The sequence below is a fragment of the Thermobia domestica genome, chromosome 10 (genome assembly GCF_964235325.1).
Source record: "Thermobia domestica chromosome 10, izTheDome1.hap1.1, whole genome shotgun sequence".
NCBI lineage: Eukaryota > Metazoa > Arthropoda > Insecta > Zygentoma > Lepismatidae > Thermobia > Thermobia domestica.
The window spans coordinates 135,229,644-135,252,385 of record NC_137463.1 but is presented as its reverse complement, the minus strand read 5'-3'; the positions used below and the strand labels follow the sequence as shown (position 1 = coordinate 135,252,385).

Genomic DNA, 22,742 nt, shown 5'->3' with positions numbered 1-22,742 from the left:
GCACTGAAAATGTCACTGTTCATTTCAGCAGCCCTGAAAACTGTGGATTCACACTAATATCGATTATTTTAAACCATCTTTATATATCTCCCTCCTCCCTCAGTTTGCGGGGGATAAATTTGGATTTAAACGGCATCGAAAGTGTCACTGTTCACCTCAGCGAGCCCGAAAACTATGGATTCGACACTGACATCGGCTATTTTCAATCACTTATATATATATATATATATATATATATATATATATATATATATATATATATCCACTTCCCCCCATAAGTTGCAGGCCTGAATTTGAATTTAAGCTTCATCGGAAATGTCACTGTTCATCTCAGCAACGCCGAAAAGTAAGATCGGTAATTTTCAATATATATATCCGCACTTCCTTCCACCATGTTGCACCTTCAAAGTGAAATGGTATAATCCATCCCAGGCCCGAACCTCATCTATGTTGAACATTTTTATCGAGATCAGTCTGGTGGTCCAAGAGTTGTTAAGTTACAAATATAGTCACTTTCATTTTCATATATGTAGATAAAATTTGTCGCACTAGAAAATCCCTTCATCTGACCGGTGTTTCCTCAATTCTCGGAGCGGTAAATTTTATTAAAGAGCTAAGGTTAGTGTGAAGGTTAAGTGGCTAGAACTGCAATAAACAAAATATTTCATATCAATCAAACCTTTTCCAACAAAATTACCATTACAACAAAATTCTTTGGGGCTTGAGCAGGAATAGTAGGTATATCGCTAACAAGTAAGCCTTCTTATTCGAGCAGAACTCGTATTCCATGTTGAGTATATGAGTATAAATATAATCTATAAGCACCTGCGTGCAGTTAGCCCCCCCTCATGCTCAATTTAAAATTATTTTTATGTCAATCGTTTGATCATCGTTTGATCAGGTATGATCAACCATTTTTAACGTTTGATCAGCTTTACTAACATATATATAAGCGATATTTAGTAGGGGGGCTAACTACACGCTAGCCCCCCCTTCACGTCAGATTCGAAATTTTTCGATGCCAATCGTTTGATCATCGTTTGATCAGGTTTGATCAACAATTTTCAACGTTTGATCAACTTTAGTAACAGAGATATAAGGGTTCCAAAATGGGGGGCCAGCCCCCCCTTCACCTCCGATTCGACTTTTTCTTATGTCAATCGTTTGATCATCGTTTGATCAGGTATGATCAACCATTTTTAACGTTTGATCAGCTTTACTAACATAAATATAAGCGATATTTAGTAGGGGGGGCTAACTACACGCTAGCCCCCCCTTCACGTCAGATTCGAAATTTTTCGATGTCAATCGTTTGATCATCGTTTGATCAGGTTTGATCAACAATTTTCAACGTTTGATCAACTTTAGTAACAGAGATATAAGGGTTCCAAAATGGGGGGCCAGCCCCCCCTTCACCTCCGATTCGACTTTTTCTTATGTCAATCGTTTGATCATCGTTTGATCAGGTATGATCAACCATTTTTAACGTTTGATCAGCTTTACTAACATAAATATAAGCGATATTTAGTAGGGGGGGCTAACTACACGCTAGCCCCCCCTTCACGTCAGATTCGAAATTTTTCGATGTCAATCGTTTGATCATCGTTTGATCAGGTTTGATCAACAATTTTCAACGTTTGATCAACTTTAGTAACAGAGATATAAGGGTTCCAAAATGGGGGGCCAGCCCCCCTTCACCTCCAATTCGACTTTTTCTTATGTCAATCGTTTGATCATCGTTCGATCAGGTATGATCAACCATTTTTAACGTTTGATCAGCTTTACTAACATAAATATAAGCGATATTTAGTAGGGGGGGCTAACTACACGCTAGCCCCCCCCTTCACGTCAGATTCGAAATTTTTCGATGTCAATCGTTTGATCATCGTTTGATCAGGTTTGATCAACAATTTTCAACGTTTGATCAACTTTAGTAACAGAGATATAAGGGTTCCAAAATGGGGGGCCAGCCCCCCCTTCACCTCCGATTCGACTTTTTCTTATGTCAATCGTTTGATCATCGTTTGATCAGGTATGATCAACCATTTTTAACGTTTGATCAGCTTTACTAACATAAATATAAGCGATATTTAGTAGGGGGGCTAACTACACGCTAGCCCCCCTTCACGTCAGATACGAAATTTTTCGATGTCAATCGTTTGATCATCGTTTGATCAGGTTTGATCAACAATTTTCAACGTTTGATCAACTTTAGTAACAGAGATATAAGGGTTCCAAAATGGGGGGCCAGCCCCCCCTTCACCTCCGATTCGACTTTTTCTTATGTCAATCGTTTGATCATCGTTTGATCAGGTATGATCAACCATTTTTAACGTTTGATCAGCTTTACTAACATAAATATAAGCGATATTTAGTAGGGGGGGCTAACTACACGCTAGCCCCCCATTCACGTTAGATTCGAAATTTTTCGATGTCAATCGTTTGATCATCGTTTGATCAGGTTTGATCAACAATTTTCAACGTTTGATCAACTTTAGTAACAGAGATATAAGGGTTCCAAAATGGGGGGCCAGCCCCCCCTTCACCTCCGATTCGACTTTTTCTTATGTCAATCGTTTGATCATCGTTTGATCAGGTATGATCAACAATTTTTAACGTTTGATCAAGTATACTAACAGAGATACAAGGGTTACAAAATGGAGGGCTAGCCCCCCTTCGCCTCCGATTAGATCTTTTGTTATGGTAATCGTTTGATCATCGTTTGATCAGGTATGATCAACAATTTTTAACGTTGTACAGCATTACTAACATAAATATAAGCTATTTTTAGTAGGGGGGCTAACTACACGCTAGCCCCCCCTTCACCTCCGATTGGAAATATTTCGACGCCAATTGTTTGACCCATCGTTTGATCAGGTTTGATCAACAATTTTTAACGTTTGATCAAGTATACTAACAGAGATACAAGGGTTACAAAATGGGGGCTAGCCCCCCTTCGCCTCTGATTAGATCTTTTGTTATGGTAATCGTTTGATCATTGTTTGATCAGGTTTAATCAACAATTCTCAACGTGTGATAAACTTTAGTAACATATATAAGGATTATAAAATGGGGTGCCAGCTCCCCTACACCTCCGATTTGATATTTTCTAATGTCAATCTTTTAATCTTCGTTTGATCAGGTATGATCAACAATGTTTAAGGTTTGATCAACTTTACTAACAGTAACAGAGCTATAAAAGTGATATAAGTTTGAGAAAGAAACAATGATAAATTGCCACCTACCAGGGGAAACATTCGGTTATCTACCCAGCGACGCAAATCTGTATTCAACATAGGGGGGGGGGGAGTGACGGATAAGACCGTTAGCAATTTTTTAAAGATGTTTAAAATATTTATGAAGTTAAAAAACTATGCTGTAGAGTATCAGAAAACTAGAATTGTCTTTAGGGATGCGCACGAGACAAGATTTGTGGCTGTCTCGTCTCGAAAATGTTCTGTTAAAGTGATGTCTCGACTCGAAAAACGCTTTTTTTTTAATTGGAAGAGGCGTGTCGTTACTCGAATTTTGTCAGGAAATTCCTGTCTCAGCTCGTCTCGTGCGCATCCCTAATTGTCTTCAACATTGGGAGACCTGCAGGGGCAGATTTGAGGCTATTCTGAAAGGACATAAATTTCTTCTCACTTTCCTTTGTGGTAATCGGACACAAATAATCATATTTTCCCCCAAAACACATTTCAAATCGAATTATTGGGGGACAGTACCCCTCAGTTCCAAGATTGGAGGGGACTCATCCCCCCGGAGTTTCGCCAGTGTATCTACCTATGCAGAAAATTAAAGTAAATCGGAATTCTGTATGCTAAGAGGATGGACCAATAAAAATTTGTTCCCTGAAGGAAAATGAGTACAGAAAGTTGTAGAGTATAAATCCTCTTCTTTTCGTTTGAAGTGATTCAAATAGCGCGTTGTTTCACAATAACGAGACAAAGAGAGTCAAGATAGGTATGTAAAACTAACATGAAAAGATTTTTTTTTTTTAAACTCTCTTGGACCATGGAGTAGTGAAGAAACTCCTGAATCAGCAACATCAAATAACAGCTGAAGCATCTTCATGCATCAATTTACGATAAGTATCGTATTGTCATCTTTCGTGTACAGTCGGAAACAATAATAAGTAAATGTGGAGGTATAAGAAACAATAGGTCCAATCTATACTTAATATTGTTTCTGACTGTACATCTACTCTTCCTTACTTCTTACTTATTTCTGTATAATTTCCTTGTGTGGACTGCTAACAAACTTTAAACGTTTAGGTACTTGTGTGCCCAAGGACGTAGACATTTCGAGACCATAGGCGACAAATATTTCGGCGTTGATTGCCCCCCCTTCGGTGCCTTCACCTAGACGAAATTTACACCTTTCTTAGTATCTGTTAATAATTATGTTTGCAAGTTTCTACAAACATTGGAAATTATATACAAAAATACATGTTATTATCTTTGCTATTTTATTTCAAAATTTAACTTTCATATTGATGTATGTAATTTATATTAGATTGCACTACTGTAATACAAAAGCAATGCCGAAGGCGTTATTCAGAGTTATATATTTTTATGCATTTTGTACTTTTAAAGATTTTACATAAACATTATTCTTCTCGTGCTAAACCGAGTACTTCTACTAATATATATAGGTATATAGTGTATTATAATTTATACACTATGTTAAGTGTGGCAAGTGCAAACCATCATATCTTTCACTTACGAGCCGCCACCGCTATCAATTTTACTTTCTTCTCTACCTAGAACATTGTTGAGCTTGCTTGGAAAGAACTAAAATATATTTAATTGTTATTTATTTGTAACGGTATTCGTCTGACGGCATTTTCTTTGATAAGGACACCAGTGACCGCTATGACGTACAAAGCAGCCGCAGATTCCCGTGTAAGCTATTTTTAAACATTTTTCGAAGGCAAAAGTAAGGTTACTTTTTTGAAGAGATCAGGGGTGTAGACAGCAGGTTTAAGTAGGAGGGGCTCTTCGTTTTTGAAGAGGGGCCAGCTACAATGTATAAAACAAACAAACAAACAAACAAAAAACATGTGTTGCAGTTAGTTTTTTTTGAGACCTGAAAAATCGGAAATTTTTTGTTTCCTCCCGGAAAAGTAAAAACACTGTTATTTAGCTTATTATTATTATTATTATTATTATTATTATTATTATTATTATTATTATTATTATTATTATTATTATTATTATTATTATTATTATTATTATTATTATTGCTTTTTCTCCATAAATTATGTTCCAGGTAGTTTTTATTATGTTTCATCAAGAACTACTGAACCGGACCAAACATTATACCTTTGTGTATAACTATTTCAATTTAAGCCCTTGGACACACAACCTATCTATAAAGGTTACCAAGAAAGTTATATCGCTTTTTCACACACCACCTTCGAACATCGATGTATTACCTCTGGCTAAGACTACCTAGAAGATTAAAGGTAGTCCCCATCAGCATCGATGATCTGCCAATGTTCTGGGAGACCATGGATTCCATCGCGGTAGAACTGCGTGGAGCGTGAAGCGAAGAAGATAATCAAGTGAATTTTGTATCTCTACTAGGGATTTGAACTGGCCTCCTCTAAGGTGACTGTCCAAGGGATGGAACAGATGATAATCGTACGGTGCAATGTCCGGGGAGTATAGCCTATGCAATAGTGTTTCCCATTCAAGGCGTAGAATGGTGTCCCGGGTCATCCTTACCACGTGGGGCTTAGTGTTATCCTGTAACAGGAGGACCCGTTTGCGATTCAGAACTGCTGGCTCCACATCTTTGAGTTTTCCTTGGACACGGCTCAACTGCTGACAGTACACAGTTGCATTGATGCTCTGACCAACTGATAGCAGCTTAAGATGCACGATGCAGCGAGCACTCCACCCAACACACAAGAGAACTTTCTTCTGGTGCAGTGCTGGTTTCGACTGTTTTGGAACTGGTTCATGGATGCTAACCAATGACGGCGGCACCGTGGAGCTTCGTACAGGTCCCACTTATCATCACATGTCAACACCCTGTCCAGAAATGGCTCCTTCCTCAGACAAGACGACAAAGAAACAGGTGTCTGTTCGCGTTGCCTTCTGGCCCGGAGTTTAATCATGTGGGATCCATCGACCCAACTTGTAGTGTTTCCACAGTTGATGGAGGTGCTGCCGAATGATTTCTTCACTCATATTGAATTGTAGTCCCAGTTCCTCACACGTCTGGCACTGTTAGCCTAAATTGCTGCTTGAAGATCTTCATTTTGTACATGTGTTGGTCTTCCGGCATGTGATGCGTCTTCGAGTGTTTCGTCACCGTCCTTAAGCTTGTTAAACTACCACTGCACTATCCGCGTAGTCACGACACCCTCACAAAAGGCCTGGCATATCTTCTACTTCACTGCAGCGACATTTGACCCCAGTTTGAACTCGTACAGCATACACGCCCTTATAATTCTGTGGAGGTCTCATATTCACTCTGTCCTTACGCAAGTTCACGGAATAACTGAACTGTCACAACCAGTTAGTACGTTAGTACGACCCACACCAACAACTGACCTTCGCCTTATTTCCATTCGCATTCAACTCACGGTGCGAGGGCCAATGGATCACATACCTCCAGAAAAAGGGACAGAACATTCTTGGCTACCTGTATACATAAGACTGACCTTTGGAATTGCACTTAATTTCTTTAAGATTTCCTGACAAAAATATGTATTTATTATTCGTCACTAAAAAACATAATTATTTTATTAACAGCTATATATCCTGTTACACATCAAGTAGCATTAAAAAGAGCGAATGAAATCCGAACTGGAAAACTGAAAATAAACTTTATTTTCCACTAAATTTTCCATCTGATAAACAAAATTAAAAAACACTAGTTACATATAAAAAATATATAATATCGTTACTAATTAGTTTAGTGCCGTTGTTTAATGGTAGTATTTGAAGTACCTTGTTAAAACATTTGACTTCAAACTGTCAAATATGAATCGCAGTAAATTGAAGACTTTGGGGCAAAAACCCGTCAAGTCCAAAAAGTGACAGTGTAAAGGAGATAGCTTCACAAGGTTTTCTCGCCATCGGATTTTCTTTAAACTTGGCACATACTAGACCGAAAATAAATAGACACTTTTTTGTTTCTTTCGGGAAATAAGTTAAGGAGGCCAAAGGGCCCCTTTCAAAAAGGGCCTCCTTGGTTAAAAGGGCCACATTAAAGAAATGAAACTCTGCCGATTGAAAGATGACTTAAAAATAGGAAATACGTGTTTTGTCGTTTTTGCGAGAATAGAGTTGTAGAGGGCAATGGCCCCCTTCGAAATGATAAAGGACACAACCCTTAGGAAATTGGATTTCCGTGGAATTGCTTGAAACCGTGATACGTTCTAGATGTTATGTTCCTAAGAAAACGTCTCAATAGGCACAACCACAAATGACTGACCGTTTGGCCACTACAGGGCCACTTTTTTGAAAACAGCCGAATATAATCACATTCTGAATTTTGGTAAAGTGACTAAAGCCGTGATGTGTTGTAAATATAGTGATCCAGAGAAAAATCTTAATGGGCATAACCACCAATCATTGATCGTTTGGCCACTCAGGGTCACTTTTTTGAAAGCAGCCGAAGATAGTGATATTGTGGATTTCGATTAAAATGACTGAAACTGTGATATGTTCTAGATGTTGTGATCCTGAGAAAAAGTCTGAACAAGCCAAGAAGCACAACCACCAATAACTGACTGGTTACTACAGGGTCACCTTTTTGGAAAAAGAAGGTAACGGTATTCTGAATTTAGGTGGAATTGCTTGTAACCGTGATATGTTGTAGATATTATGACCCTGAGGAAAAGTCTTCACGGGTACAACTACCACTCACTGACCATTTGGCTGCTACGAGACCACTCTTTTGAAAGCAACCGAAAATAGTGATCTTGTGTATTTCGTTGAAAATGACTGAAACTGTGTTATGTTGTAGATATTGTGATCCTGAGAAAAGGTTTTAATGGACACAACCACTAATTACTGACCGTTTGACCACTACGACAGACACGTAGCCAAAGGGTGGGTCCGGGGGGTCCGGACCCCCCCCCCTTCGGAACCAAAAATGTAAAAAATTAAGGAAGGACGAAATAAAAAGAAACGAGAAAAAAGAAGAATCAGCGTTAAAAATATAAAGTTACAGCAAGCGTTTGGTTACTCTTTCTTATGAGGAGCTTTGTGTAGAGGAAACTGGGGGGACGGTTAAGTTGAAATGGGATATTATTATAACGGAGCATTCCGAATTTCATCTAGCTCCATGGTAATCCTATGGACTACAAATGACGATCGATAAATCGATTCGATCAGGTAGTCTCTCTGGAGAACTTAAGAAGACTGAAAGAATATATATTTTTCAATATTTTTTTATATGCTTTTTCTCGAGGTTCTTCATAGTTCTTTATTAAAATACTTACTAACATATCCTAATATAATAGTCCTAACAAACCAATATGGGTATGTTGCCAGTAAAATAGTTTAGATTGATCGAGCCCCTGATGTGTAACCAGACTATTTCATGTCATGCCCCCCCCTCCCACATTACGAAATCCTAGCTAAACGAACCAATATATCTTTGCAGTAAAATAGTTTAGAATGATCGAACCCCTGGTGTGATAACCGCAGTAATTTTTCACGGACCCCCCTATTACGAAATTCTGGCTACGTGCCTGACTACGAGGACACTTTTTTGAAAGCAGCCGAGCCGAAGATAGTGATGTTCTGGATTTCGGTTAAAATGACAGAAACCGTGATATGTTGTAGATATTGTCATCCTGAGAAAAAGTCTCAATGGACACAACCACAAATCACTAATCGTTTGGTCACTACAGGGCTAGGCTACTTTCTTGAAAACAGCTGAGTACAACGATGTTCTGGATTTCAGTAAGATTGAGTAAGACTAAGATATGTTGAAGATCTCATCATGAGAAAAAGTCTTAATGAACACAACTATCGAATTATGACCGTTTGGCCACTACAGGCTCAGTTTTTTTTTTTTTAAAAAACAGCCGAGTATAATGACATATTTTATTTCAGTGTAAATGAATGAAACTGTGATACGTTGTAAGTCGTGATCCTGAGAAAAAATGTCTAGGACATTCTAGAGTTTTCCTTTGTCTCGCAAAATGAGCATCTGAATGTTATCTACCGGTATGCTTAAATAATATTGGCCGCTACTCTTCCATCCTTGTTTCGGGTTGTGAGATAATTTAGAACTTTTCATGATTTTATACAATTCTACCAGAATTCCAGATATCCTTACCTTCTTCTGTGTTAAAAAATGTGGCCCCGTAGTTGCTAAAAGGTCACTAATTGGTGTTTGTGTCCATTAAGACTTTTTCTCAGGTTCACAATATCTACAACATATCACGATTTCAAGTAATTCCACCAACATCCAGAATACTGTTACCTTCTGTTCGTTTTTTAAGTGGCCCTGTAGTGGCCAAACCGTCATTGTTTGGTGGGTGCGCACGTTGAGACTTTTCTCTGGATCACAATATCTACAACATACAAGATTTCAAGCAATTCCACCGAAATCCAGAATAACGTTACCTTCTGCTCTTTTCAAAAAAGTGGTCCTGTAGTGGCCAAACGGTCAGTGATTGCTGACTGTGCTTATTGAGACATTTTCTCTGGATCACAACATTTACAACATATCAGAGTTTCAGTCATTTTGATCGAAATCCACAATATCAGGATATTCGGCTGCTTTTAAAAACGTGGCCCTGCAGTGGTCAAACGATCAGTGATTTGTGGTTATATCCGTTAAGACATATTCTCAGGATCACAATATCTACAGCATATCACGGTTTTAGTCATTTTTACCGAAATCCAGAATGTTATCATCTGCTGTTTTTTTTTTTTTTTAAGTGGCCAAACGGTCAGTGATTTGTGATTGTGTCCATTGAGACTTTTTCTTAGAAACATGATATCTACAACATATCACGGTTTCAAGCAGTTCCACGAAAATCCGATTTCCGTAAGGATTGTGCGGGGTCCTTTGTCATTTCGAATTGGGCATTGGCCCTATAACCCTTTCTCCCAAAAACGACAAAACCGGTATTCTCTACTTTGAAGTCATCTTTGCATGGGCAGAGTTTAGTTTCTTTAAAGTGGCCCTTTTAATCAAGCGGACCCTTTTTTGGAAAGGGGCCCTTTGCCCCCTTCAACCTATTTCCCGAAAGAAACAAAAAAATACGTGTCGATTTATTTTCGGTCTTGTATATATGTGCCAAGTTTGAAGGAAATCTGATGAAGAGAAACGGAAAATTATTATTTATATATAAACATTAAAGCTGTCGTTTGGGGGGGAGGAAGTCGTTTGGGGGGCTGGCCCCGTTGGGAGCCCCTCGTGGCTACACCCCTGGAAGAGATAAAAAAAAACAATGCAAGCCGTTCTCACTGTCATGGCAACCAAGCAGGGGGCTCCTCACACCCTTTTTTATGCTAGTCACTTTGACCCAGGTGGATGAAACAAAGATCAGCAGTGTGTCAGAAATATAAACATCTAGAACCGGTTTTCTTTTATCTTCATTAAAGTAATAATAATAAATACAAATTTCCACTTGTAGAATGCAATAATTCCGCGTGAGTCGATGAATGCTTTAACATTGTAATTGAATCTGGAACACTATCACAAAATCATTGGTGCATCGTTACTGGTTCTTAGTGCAACAACCCCTAACGTTAGTGGTTCATTAGTGTAGGTGCTACAAGTAAAATATCATTGGGATCATGATGAACTTGCCCACACTTCAAGCACTAATGAAAAAAAAATGTGCCATTCGTTAGTGCATCATTAGTACTTCTAGAAAAAAAATAACAGTTTGTATGGAATTTGATATTTCTGAAATTGTCCCCCCGACACCAAAAATCTTGAATAAATCCCAAAATATGGTAACGCTAACATTAGTGCTCAGTGCGTTTAATAGAACTAACGATGCACTTACGATTGCCGTTAACCCATGTAACCTATCTATGTCAGTTAGTATGAAATTTGATATATCTGAAGTCGGACCACCCACCGAAAATCTTGAATATGTTCCACAATAGGGTAATACTAACCTTAGTGCTTAGTGCGTTTTAGTGCACTAATAATGCACTAATGATGTGATAAGTTTGGTGAAAATATGTCTGTATAAAGACGGGTGGCGAGCAAACTTCATATGAAGAAAGTCCCCACCAAAAATCTTCAAAAACTCGTAAACTCTGATAGCACTAACGTTAGTTCTTAGTGCACTAATATGCACTAACGATGCACATCCGATGGACGACGTTTGGTGTAATTTGGAAGAGGTGAGGGGCCAACATCAGACACGTAAGTTGATGGTTTGCTTATGGTAGATTGCGTAAGTTTAAGGTCAATTTTCTCGAAATACTGGGAGGCCACAATTTTTTAAAAAAGTTGTGCAAAAGTGTACAAAATTCATACATTATTTTTGTTTACTTAAGTCATCGGTATGAAAATTCCGCACTCCAACTTGATGGTTGAGTTCGAAATTTTAGAGCTAATTTTCTGGAAACACAGGGGTTAACAAAATTATTTGAGTTTAGTTGATTTTGAGTTTAACGTCCTTTCAGTAGCGAGGCTATATTAGGCGGGAATACTGATTAACTGGAATCCGAACCACATGAGCTCCCGCTGAGAATTGAACCCAGATCTCCCACACCAAAGGCGCGTACGCTACCGCTTAGCCACGGAGGAGCTCACAAAATTATTTGAATGCTGTAGAAAATTCTACGGGACAGGTACAATCTTATTTGCTTAGTATATGTCTGATATTGACAATCGGCACTCCAAGTTGATGGTTTGCTTATGGCAGAAACCACAACTTAAATGCCATTTTTTTCGAAATACAGGGGTATACACATTTTTTAAAAGGTGTACAAAAGTGTACAAAATACGTAGATTATTTTTGTCTACTTAAGTCTTCGATATGAACACTCCGTACTCCAACATGATCGTTGAGTTCGAAACTTTGATTGTAATTTTCTCGAAACACAGAAGTGTACAAAATTATTTTAAAGGTGTACAAAATTGTACGAAATTCGCATATTATTTTTAGCTACCTAAATCTCGAATCTGGTGATCCCGCACTTGAACGTCAAGTTGGAGTGCGAAATTTTGATCGCAAATTTCTGGAAACACATGGGTGTACAAATGTTTTTAAAAGATGTACAAAATGTGTACCAAATTATGAACATGTTTAATATGTGATTTGCCGATTCCTGACTCCAAGTTGACGGACCTTTATAAAACGTTTAATAGTGTTTATATATTTAATTCGATTATATACGTCACGCATTTCTTTACTTTTAAAGATTTTGCATAAATATTATTCTTACCATGCGAAGCTCAGCATTTCAGCCAAAGGGTATTTATGTAATTGTTCCCTTTCTATTACACATTCTTGTTTCTTGTTTGAAAAGACACTTAAAATACACTTAAATACACTTAATAGTTGTTTATTTCTAGCAGTGTTAGAAGTCCCTGTAATAAAGTTAATTAAACGTTGGCAATTGTTGTTCAAACCTGAATAAACGTAGATAAAACAACTGATATAAGAAAACACCAAATCGGAGCTGTAAGGGAAGGGGCTGGCGCCCCATTTTTTAAACCCTTCTTTCTCTGTTAGTAAAATTCGTCAGACTTTGAAAATTGTTGATCAAATTTGACCAAATGATGATCAATGGATTGGCATCAAAAAATTTCAATTCTGACATGAAGTGGGGCTAGCATGTAGTTAGCCCCCCCTACTAAATATCGCTTATATTTATGTTAGTAAAGCTGATCAAACGTTAAAAATGGTTGATCATACCTGATCAAACGATGATCAAACGATTGACATAAGAAAAAGTCGAATCGGAGGTGAAGGGGGGGCTGGCCCCCCATTTTGGAACCCTTATATCTCTGTTACTAAAGTTGATCAAACGTTGAAAATTGTTGATCAAACCTGATCAAACGATGATCAAACGATTGACATCGAAAAATTTCGAATCTGACGTGAAGGGGGGGCTAGCGTGTAGTTAGCCCCCCCTACTAAATATCGCTTATATTTATGTTAGTAAAGCTGATCAAACGTTAAAAATGGTTGATCATACCTGATCAAACGATGATCAAACGATTGACATAAGAAAAAGTCGAATCGGAGGTGAAGGGGGGGCTGGCCCCCCATTTTGGAACCCTTATATCTCTGTTACTAAAGTTGATCAAACGTTGAAAATTGTTGATCAAACCTGATCAAACGATGATCAAACGATTGACATCGAAAAATTTCGTATCTGACGTGAAGGGGGGGCTAGCGTGAAGTTAGCCCCCCTACTAAATATCGCTTATATTTATGTTAGTAAAGCTGATCAAACGTTAAAAATGGTTGATCATACCTGATCAAACGATGATCAAACGATTGACATAAGAAAAAGTCGAATCGGAGGTGAAGGGGGGGCTGGCCCCCCATTTTGGAACCCTTATATCTCTGTTACTAAAGTTGATCAAACGTTGAAAATTGTTGATCAAACCTGATCAAACGATGATCAAACGATTGACATCGAAAAATTTCGAATCTGACGTGAAGGGGGGGCTAGCGTGTAGTTAGCCCCCCCTACTAAATATCGCTTATATTTATGTTAGTAAAGCTGATCAAACGTTAAAAATGGTTGATCATACCTGATCAAACGATGATCAAACGATTGACATAAGAAAAAGTCGAATCGGAGGTGAAGGGGGGGCTGGCCCCCCATTTTGGAACCCTTATATCTCTGTTACTAAAGTTGATCAAACGTTGAAAATTGTTGATCAAACCTGATCAAACGATGATCAAACGATTGACATCGAAAAATTTCGAATCTGACGTGAAGGGGGGGCTAGCGTGTAGTTAGCCCCCCCTACTAAATATCGCTTATATTTATGTTAGTAAAGCTGATCAAACGTTAAAAATGGTTGATCATACCTAATCAAACGATGATCAAACGATTGACATAAGAAAAAGTCGAATCGGAGGTGAAGGGGGGCTGGCCCCCCATTTTGGAACCCTTATATCTCTGTTACTAAAGTTGATCAAACGTTGAAAATTGTTGATCAAACCTGATCAAACGATGATCAAACGATTGACATCGAAAAATTTCGAATCTGACGTGAAGGGGGGGCTAGCGTGTAGTTAGCCCCCCCTACTAAATATCGCTTATATTTATGTTAGTAAAGCTGATCAAACGTTAAAAATGGTTGATCATACCTGATCAAACGATTGACATAAGAAAAAGTCGAATTGGAGGTGAAGGGGGGGCTGGCCCCCATTTTGGAACCCTTATATCTCTGTTACTAAAGTTGATCAAACGTTGAAAATTGTTGATCAAACCTGATCAAACGATGATCAAACGATTGACATCGAAAAATTTTGAATCTGAAGTGAAGGGGGGGCTAGCGTGTAGTTAGCCCCCCCTACTAAATATCGCTTATATTTATGTTAGTAAAGCTGATCAAACGTTAGAAATGGTTGATCATACCTGATCAAACGATGATCAAACGATTGACATAAAAATAATTTTAAATTTAGAATGAGGGGGGGCTAACTGCACGCAGGTCTATAAGCGGCTCTAAAAAAACAAAATGTTGAACAGTATATGGGCTCTGAACGGTATCTTAATCCGTTTATTATATTAATACTAATATTTGTCCTTTCAATAGTGTTGTTAATTACTGGCTAAAGGTATATTAATAGGATTAACGTATCCATTAAGTGCGTCTTACTGGAGTTATACTAACAAATTCATCCTTGGATATTGTTCTACATGACAACGCTCGTAAGAAATATTTGCAAGGCAAAATAATCCCGAAGAACACAAGCCATGTGCAATTATTAATGTAAGAGCACTTCTAAATCCTCATAGTCCTATTGTTATTAGATCCATTAACACCTCATATAAACAGGGAGATCCACAAACAAAAGACATACTGGCGGAGGAAAATTTTGCCGAAACAAAGAAAGATAGTAAAGACTAAAAAAAATTAATAGATACATTTTAAATAAATTGTCTTGTGATTGTTGAATTAACATTGAACCGCCCTTAAAACTATCATATATATCTTCCGAAACTTAACAATCTATATCTCTCAGCCAAAAATACAAAAGATAATAAAATCAAAGCGCAAGTTATGTATTACTTCTATTGTCGGGTTTAACAATGCTTTACTTTACTGTGTGGTGGGTCTGTGAGTTGGTGTTTTATTAGCTAATTAGTATATCGGTCAATCTTTGATATGTGTGAAAGAACGCTTGATTATGATAGACTTGTATGCAACTGTAAAAGTTCTGTAATTAATGCACAACCAGGAATAAACGACAAAAAGGCACATAAAGGAAATGAGTGCAGACTATTAATTTTCACGAATAATTAGAACAGTTTTAGTTTCGAAACTTTCTTTTTTAAATATTCATAATACTGAAATTTCTCAATTACATTTTTCAGGCGTTCGGCAAAAGAAAAAAAGTTCCATTACTAGTAAAACTAACGTAATACAAAAATGTTTGTTATTTTCCCAATTTTTCCGGAAAGAAATCGGAGAAAACGGTTTTTTACCAGCCAGTTCAAAATTTCCGGAAATTTTACAACACTAGTCTCAACCAGTTTCTCTTAATTACATCAAATTCTTCTTTTCTTCCCTACTGCTACTATTTCTAACACCTTCTCATTCGTTTTCCGTTCAATCCAGGTAATTATCTCCTTTTTTCTCTTCATACCCGCGTTTCGAAAGTCTCCAATTTTCTTTCGTAGCCTTTGCGTGATATCCATGTTTCCGCCCTATAGAGTACATATTGAAATCAGTAAAACAAAATATCAATATTTAACTGGAAGTTTGTTCAATACTTAGAATAGCTAATTAGTAGTTGAAAAGAAAAAAATCTGACGCCTTTAGAATGTAAAAATTATTTTGCAATTCATAGTATTTCAGTAACCTGTGCCGTCTTGATTTTCTTTCATGCGTCTCTGGAGTAGTCTCTCCAGTTGTGGACTTAGTGAAGTACTGGATCTGTTAAAAAAATATAAAAAGATTACAAAACGTTGTGATTTATCTTATAAGTAGTGGAGCGTGGGCACCCATTGAAAAAAAAAATAAAGGTCGTCGTCTATGTTGTACATTATCATCATACACGAAGGTAAACTATATTACATTTAGAAACATACATGATATTTCTGTTACTATTGGCGCATTATAGAATTTATTATCCCTTATATCCGGAGTAAAATTTACCTATGAAAAGCATAATATTTCTTAAAAGTAAGACTTGTAAGACTCGTGCAAACAGAACCAAGACCAAGACCACCCAAGTCTTGGTCTTGGTCTTGCATTTGATCATCACTAATGACAACCGTTCTTCTTATTAAATACATAATGCCCCAAGTAGTCTACCAAACATAAACCGAAGCTATTCAGTATTGGTGTGTTAAATGATGAATGTAAACATTGAATTCATCCTTAAGAGTCCTTAAGAGTCCATTGTTTTGTCCTTAAGAGTCTTTGTCCCTTTAGCATCTGTATTACTAGGTTATTAGCAATGATATGTTTTGATAATTACAGTGTTGATAGGTGTTCGAATTCTATAAAAGGTTTTGTTTGGTTTTCCTATCTTATTGCTGTGCTAACTTCTTAAGGTTTTTGTTATAAATATCAAAATATGATATAAATGTCAATATAATGAAACTTCATAAAATATCGAGCACAATTATTACTTTTCCAGGTTTTTGGATTATTTGGCAACATTGAAGGATGTATATATCGTGAGCATAGGAAAGGCTTTGGAATGGATTCGTAAACCGGCGCCTTTCGGTGATGGCAAGCACTCAGCTTTGACTTGTTCTGCTGTGAAACCTTCAACCTGTCTGAGACCAAGAGTATGCACCTACGCTGCCAAAGTTCAAATGTCATCTGATATTCCCAGTGGATCGAGAATAATGACTCAATGTGCATCTAAATGTCCTAAATATTATCCATGGTTAGATTATCCATTAGGAAGTAAGCGAACTTAGATTCCATAATTTTCGAACAATGTTTCTGCTTTATGTATATTCCAAACTAATTTATGTTCAGTGTTGATTTCAGTTTCGTAAAATAAATCACTTTATATTTATTTTCTGTTTCATTATTTTCAATAACTCATTAATATTTACTACATCAATATTCTGATACACATCAGGCTTTTCAATTTTTCCTGTATCTCCACCTAAATCACGAGCCACCGCATTAAAGTTTCTTAATATGACGTAGTTATTACTGAAACATATATTTCGCAATATTAACGAACTTATAATAGGCGTTTTCAAGAAATTTTGTCTGAAGAAAAATCACCCCCAAGAGATTAAACTGACCATTATGGATTTTTCAATGGAAAATTGCTAATGCCACATTCTAGATTTATTTATATATTACACGAACAGTTTGAGAGAAAATTGTCTGAAGTGAAGTCACTCCCAAGAGTAAACTAGTTGCTGTGGTCTTTTGAGAAATAACTTTTGCTCTATGTACTACTGTTGATGAAATATTTATTTATGAAATATGAACAAAACGCTTCCATTGTATTCAAGAATATCATTTTAAAAGCCATCCCAAGCGTAAACCACCCGTTGTATATATTTGTGATCAACGATTATTTCATACTACATTACGGAATCATTAATAAAATGTTAATTTATGAAATGGTTGTGAAGGCTGAAATTGAGTTTTCTGGAAACAAGTAACAGCAGGCGAGTGATCAGAGACCAGTAGTTTCAATTTCTCCAGATGATTACTGAAGCCATTCATGTGTTATTGCAAAAATGTCTTAATTGGAGTAGGAACTTTTCTCGTGAGACAATCGCCGTCTACTCACTATCCGTCAGTTCGTCCCGTCAGATTTGAGTGAAATCAAAAGTAGCTTCCAATTAATAGAGACTTCAGTCTTCTCTTAGAGGTGGAAAAAATCTCGAAGACGAAGCATCGCCTCCCCAAGACACCTGCGGGCCAAAATCTCACGTGGGCGAAACCTTGCCGCCCTAGTTCTCACCTGGCCGAAATCTAGCCATCCAAAACCTAGCAGACCAAAACCATACTATTAAAAATCCATCACTTAACATCAAATTCTCATATTTTCAAATATATTTTAAATCTACATGTTAAACTTACATTTAGAAATGTTAAAATACCGAATTTATTATTAAGTGTTATAAACTAAGAAGACCACAGTATCACAAATGCCCAAATTTTGGAGACTTTTACACAGTAAAAACGTAACTGATACTGACGGGTCAATAGACATCAAAAGTATCTTGGTACTGTTGTTTCGAATTAATAACAGCAAATGAAAAGGGATTTAAAAAAATATTTCGGAAGAGTGCTTAGATAAATATCAAATTCGATCACGTAGATGATTCCGGAGATATGAAATACGGGAACAAGTTGGTAAACTGCTTCATATGACGTGCTTGTGAGGATATTTTGAGACGATTGTTTCTTCTATAGCATTACAGCAATAGTTGTTTGAATAGTTTTATTTGGAATAAGTTCATGCAGTTAAATAATTTTAAACCGTGTTATAAATTTTAATAATGTTTATCATATCTTCTGAACTCTCTGATATTTCAATTTATTGTAAACGGCATTATGATGATTAAGTCTATTGAAATCTACGTGATTGCGTTATGCTAATACAGTGACACCTCCCTTAACGAACATCTCTCAATAACGGACGCCTCTATAATAAGGACAGATTTTTTTGTCCCGCCAAAAATATATGTTCTCTTACGGAACAAAATCCTCCTTTTTACGGACACTCTCAGACACGGACGCGACAGTCCTTTTCTCCCCAAAGTTTCAATAACTTCGTAACGGACAGGAATTATTCTCGGTTCGGCGAGATATTACAGTAGACAGAAAAGTCTTTTCCCCACAAGGGTGTCTATTATGAGTCTAGACCTGGTGAACCATCAAACACAACAGCTTTAAGCTGAACTTGAAATTCCTCTTTTTTCTGAATGCAATAAACTGCTTTCTGGTGAAAATCTTAGAAAACCTTCAATAAGCAGTAACACTCATGCAGAGTCAATCGTATGGCCAGGAATTCTACTCGAAAGATCTTCCCTTTCCTAACAAATTTTGTTCTTTTTCCTCTGGGCCTTGCATCTTTCAAGACAATTTCATAGATAATAAAATAAACATTGTTTTTCAATAACGTTTTCAACAAGCAATGTTTCCTCTTACTTTTTGGCGAAAGCAACATTTTTCTTTTAAGTTGGGTTGTCACTTTACAAGTATCTTTATAGTTGTCATAAAAAGATCTTGCTACCCTACAATATTTCTGCATGTAAACATAGTCTTGAAAGAGACATACATCTTGCAAGGAGTTTTTTTTTCTCTTGCAATGAGTCAAACCATGTGCAACTTTCTGGGTCGTCTTTCTTGCTACCTGCTATCGCCCTCTCGCTGACATAAAGAAAAAAAGTTTCGCCGCTTCCGAAACACCGGATTCTTTTCGAGGGGGAGGGAAAGCACGCCAAAATACACATTTTTAATGAGAAGGTTCACTATTTGTCCACTAGAGCACAGTGCTGCATGAGTCGAGATATATGTTTCTTGCTTTCAGAAAGTTGTAATGTGTAAACAGTAAATAGAAAGATCGGTTACAAGACTTTAAAGTGACAACCTAGCTTTACTTATGATACTGGAACAAGTCTGGGTTCGAGTTTCCCTGGCTCTCTTTTCCATTTTCTCTAAGGGCGTTTTTAGATTTGATGATAAATCATCAGAGGTAGAGATTTTTTTTATCCTATGCCAGAAAAATATTTTCTATTTACACACGGCGATATCTCTCGGAGATATATCTCGCAGAAGGTCAATAGAGCCTGACATCTTTCGGAGGATATGTGAACTATTTCAGAAAATTCCACTCTCTTCTTAACGAACAAAAGAGGGCCATCATGTTTGGTTGTGTGTGTGTGTGTGTGTGCGTTTCTACCTGTCATTCGTGAAAGAACAATTCCTGTTTCTTGGTAATTTGTGTTCCCGCCGTAGTAAAATAAAGAGCTTGAAATGGAAAAGAACCATTATGCGGCTTTTGCAATTATCACGTCCGTGGCAATGATATAATTGTATTTATGTTATAAAAAGGACTCGTCAATCAAAGCATTGTCGTTTTATTGCTGGGGTTTTTCAATCTTTTTTCTTTTGTAGTTGTGTCCACAGAATATATCTGAATTCAGAGATAAAATATACGTTCTTGCCCTAAGTATCTAAACACACACACACACAACACACACACACACACACACACACATATATATATATATATATATATATATATATACTAATCCGTAACTACGCAACTTCTCGTTAACCCTTTTAGGATTTATGGTATCTTTAGATATCATGGCGTAAGTGTTGTCTTTAACCGCTTATTTAGGTTCTATAACAGGTATTTTGGCCGGTTCTTTTATTGGTCAAGTCAAGAATAGACCGAAGAACACCCCAGATGCATTTTGGAACCAGATGGTCAACTTCATGGCGCCAAGTGGGGGCGGAGAAAAGTGACTTTTTTTTCTTAAGGCAAATTTCAAAACTTTTTCAAACCCAGCATAACAGATGGAAACTTTGCATACGGATTGTGTGTACCGTTAAGTATTTCTGAATTTTTTTAGATCCCTACGTGTACTCTGGCTCAAGCCTGAGGGGCGCAACTATTCCGAGGGGATGATTTTTTTTTAAAAAAAAGTTTTTTTTTTCAATTTTCCCAGTTTAGGTGTATGATACGGACATCCGAGTCATACAGTTGGAAAGGACTCGTTATATTGAAGAAAATGGCGTTTGAACCATGACTCTAGGCCAAATAGTAACAACGCAGTAAATTTTTGTAATATCAGTTGAGCTGATTTTGAGTTTAACGTCGCGTTCAGCAGCGAGGCTATATGAGACGTGGATCTACTGATTAACGTAGAATCCGAACTACATGACTCCCACCGGGAATCGAACCCGATTCTCCCACACTAAAGGCGGGTATGCAAACTGGTTAGTCACGCGTGTGTGTGAGTGGCCTAAATTCAGATTTTCATTTTTTTCATCCCTTTGTTTTCAAGATACAAGATTTAAATTTTGCACACACATTGTGTACGTAAGTACGTATTTTTCAAGAAATTTTCAGGTCCCTATATGAACCCATGGCCGGGCCAGAGTCAGTGGCGGACGTAGAAGGTAAAAACTCGGGGAGCCAGCCAGACCCCAGACTATGATAAGTATATCATGACTTTACCATAAACTTTCAAAAATAAATAAATAAATTATTTTTGTCACTCTAAAAACTGGGGTCCTATGTCCCACGGCCCTGGGCTAGATCCGCCACTGGCCAAAATGGTGAAGTGTTTCGGAGGAATTCTTTTTTAAAAAAAATCCGGGTTTTCCCGAATTTTCCAGTTCAGGTGTATGATATGGACATCCGAGTCATACAGTTGGAAAGGGTTCGTTATACTGAAGAAAATGACGTTTGAACCAAGACTCTAGGCCAAATAGTAACGACGCAGTAAATTTTACACACACACACACACACACACACACACACATATATATATATATATATATATATATATATATATATATATATATATAATGGGTCACTTTCAGACGTTCAAAAATTTTTTCCGACCTTAATTTTCAAGATACAGGATTGAAATTTTGCACACGTATTGTGTACATAATTACTTTTTTTTTTTTTTTCAAATCATATCCCTACCTGAACTCAGGCCTGGGCCAGAAGGACGCAAAAATTTCGAAAAAAGCGAAAAATCTCACGGTTTTCCTCGATTTTCCAGTTTCTGGTGTAAAATACGGACAAATGAGTGGTACCGTTGGAAAGGATGCTCTTTTCTGAAGAAAATGGAGTATAAACCATGATCCTACGATAAATAATTCCATGATCTTAACATATTTCGGATTATATCGAGGATCAAATTCATGGTGTATATTTTAAGGTGGGGTCATTCCATATGAAATCACCAAATTTGAAACTAAAATGTTGCTCATATGTTTTAAATTTTCTTCAAATTTTGTATATATGTTGTGGCATCCTAACATAACACACCTGTCAAAGGGAACTGCTGTAGAAGCCATTCCAAATTTAGGGGTTTTGTGCAAAAAGCACTGAAGTCCGCCTTCGACTTCAAGTACTGAAACCACTAGATCTCTGGAGATATTGAAGCTATTTGAAAATGGTTTTCACTAAAATATTCTTAGAATTAGTGGCATTTAAATTATTGTACTAATAAACTTCTCAAGTGGGGTTAAGTAAATTAATTTTGCCATCAAAGAGAAAAAGTAAGGAAAAATGTCAAAATTTGGCAATTATTCCTGAAAAAGGCCCACCTAACTCCAACCTCAAATTTTCAAAATAAGTATCTCTGGTGTTTCTCTTTACACATAAAAAATTAGAAAGGTGTTTCTTGGTATGTTCAAGAAAAACAAATTATGACAATGTAAGTTGAGGGCAGACTTAAGCACATTTTACACCAAACCCCCAAATTTCCAATGACTGTTTCCAATTTTCAGTGTTGAAAGTGTTTATAACTATCAAGAGTGAGGTAACTGAACAATTGAATTGTGCCACAAATCAGAAACTTTAAGTACCATTACTGAAAGAACTCAGGTTCTCTCATTAGTTCCAAAATCATGAACGACTATAAAAA

General features: G+C 37.0%; 1 protein-coding gene across 1 annotated transcript in view; it reads left to right on the top strand.

The window, feature by feature from the left end:
• The window catches only part of LOC145662724 (chitin deacetylase 7-like), a 234,483-nt gene extending 217,313 nt beyond the window's left edge, over window positions 1-17,170 (top strand). The window contains exon 6 of the mRNA XM_081728588.1: window positions 16,781-17,170. Coding sequence (XP_081584714.1) covers window positions 16,781-17,069 — 289 coding nt within the window. The 3' untranslated portion in view covers window positions 17,070-17,170. The remainder of the gene's footprint in view (window positions 1-16,780) is intronic.
• The last annotated feature ends 5,572 nt before the right edge of the window (window positions 17,171-22,742 follow it).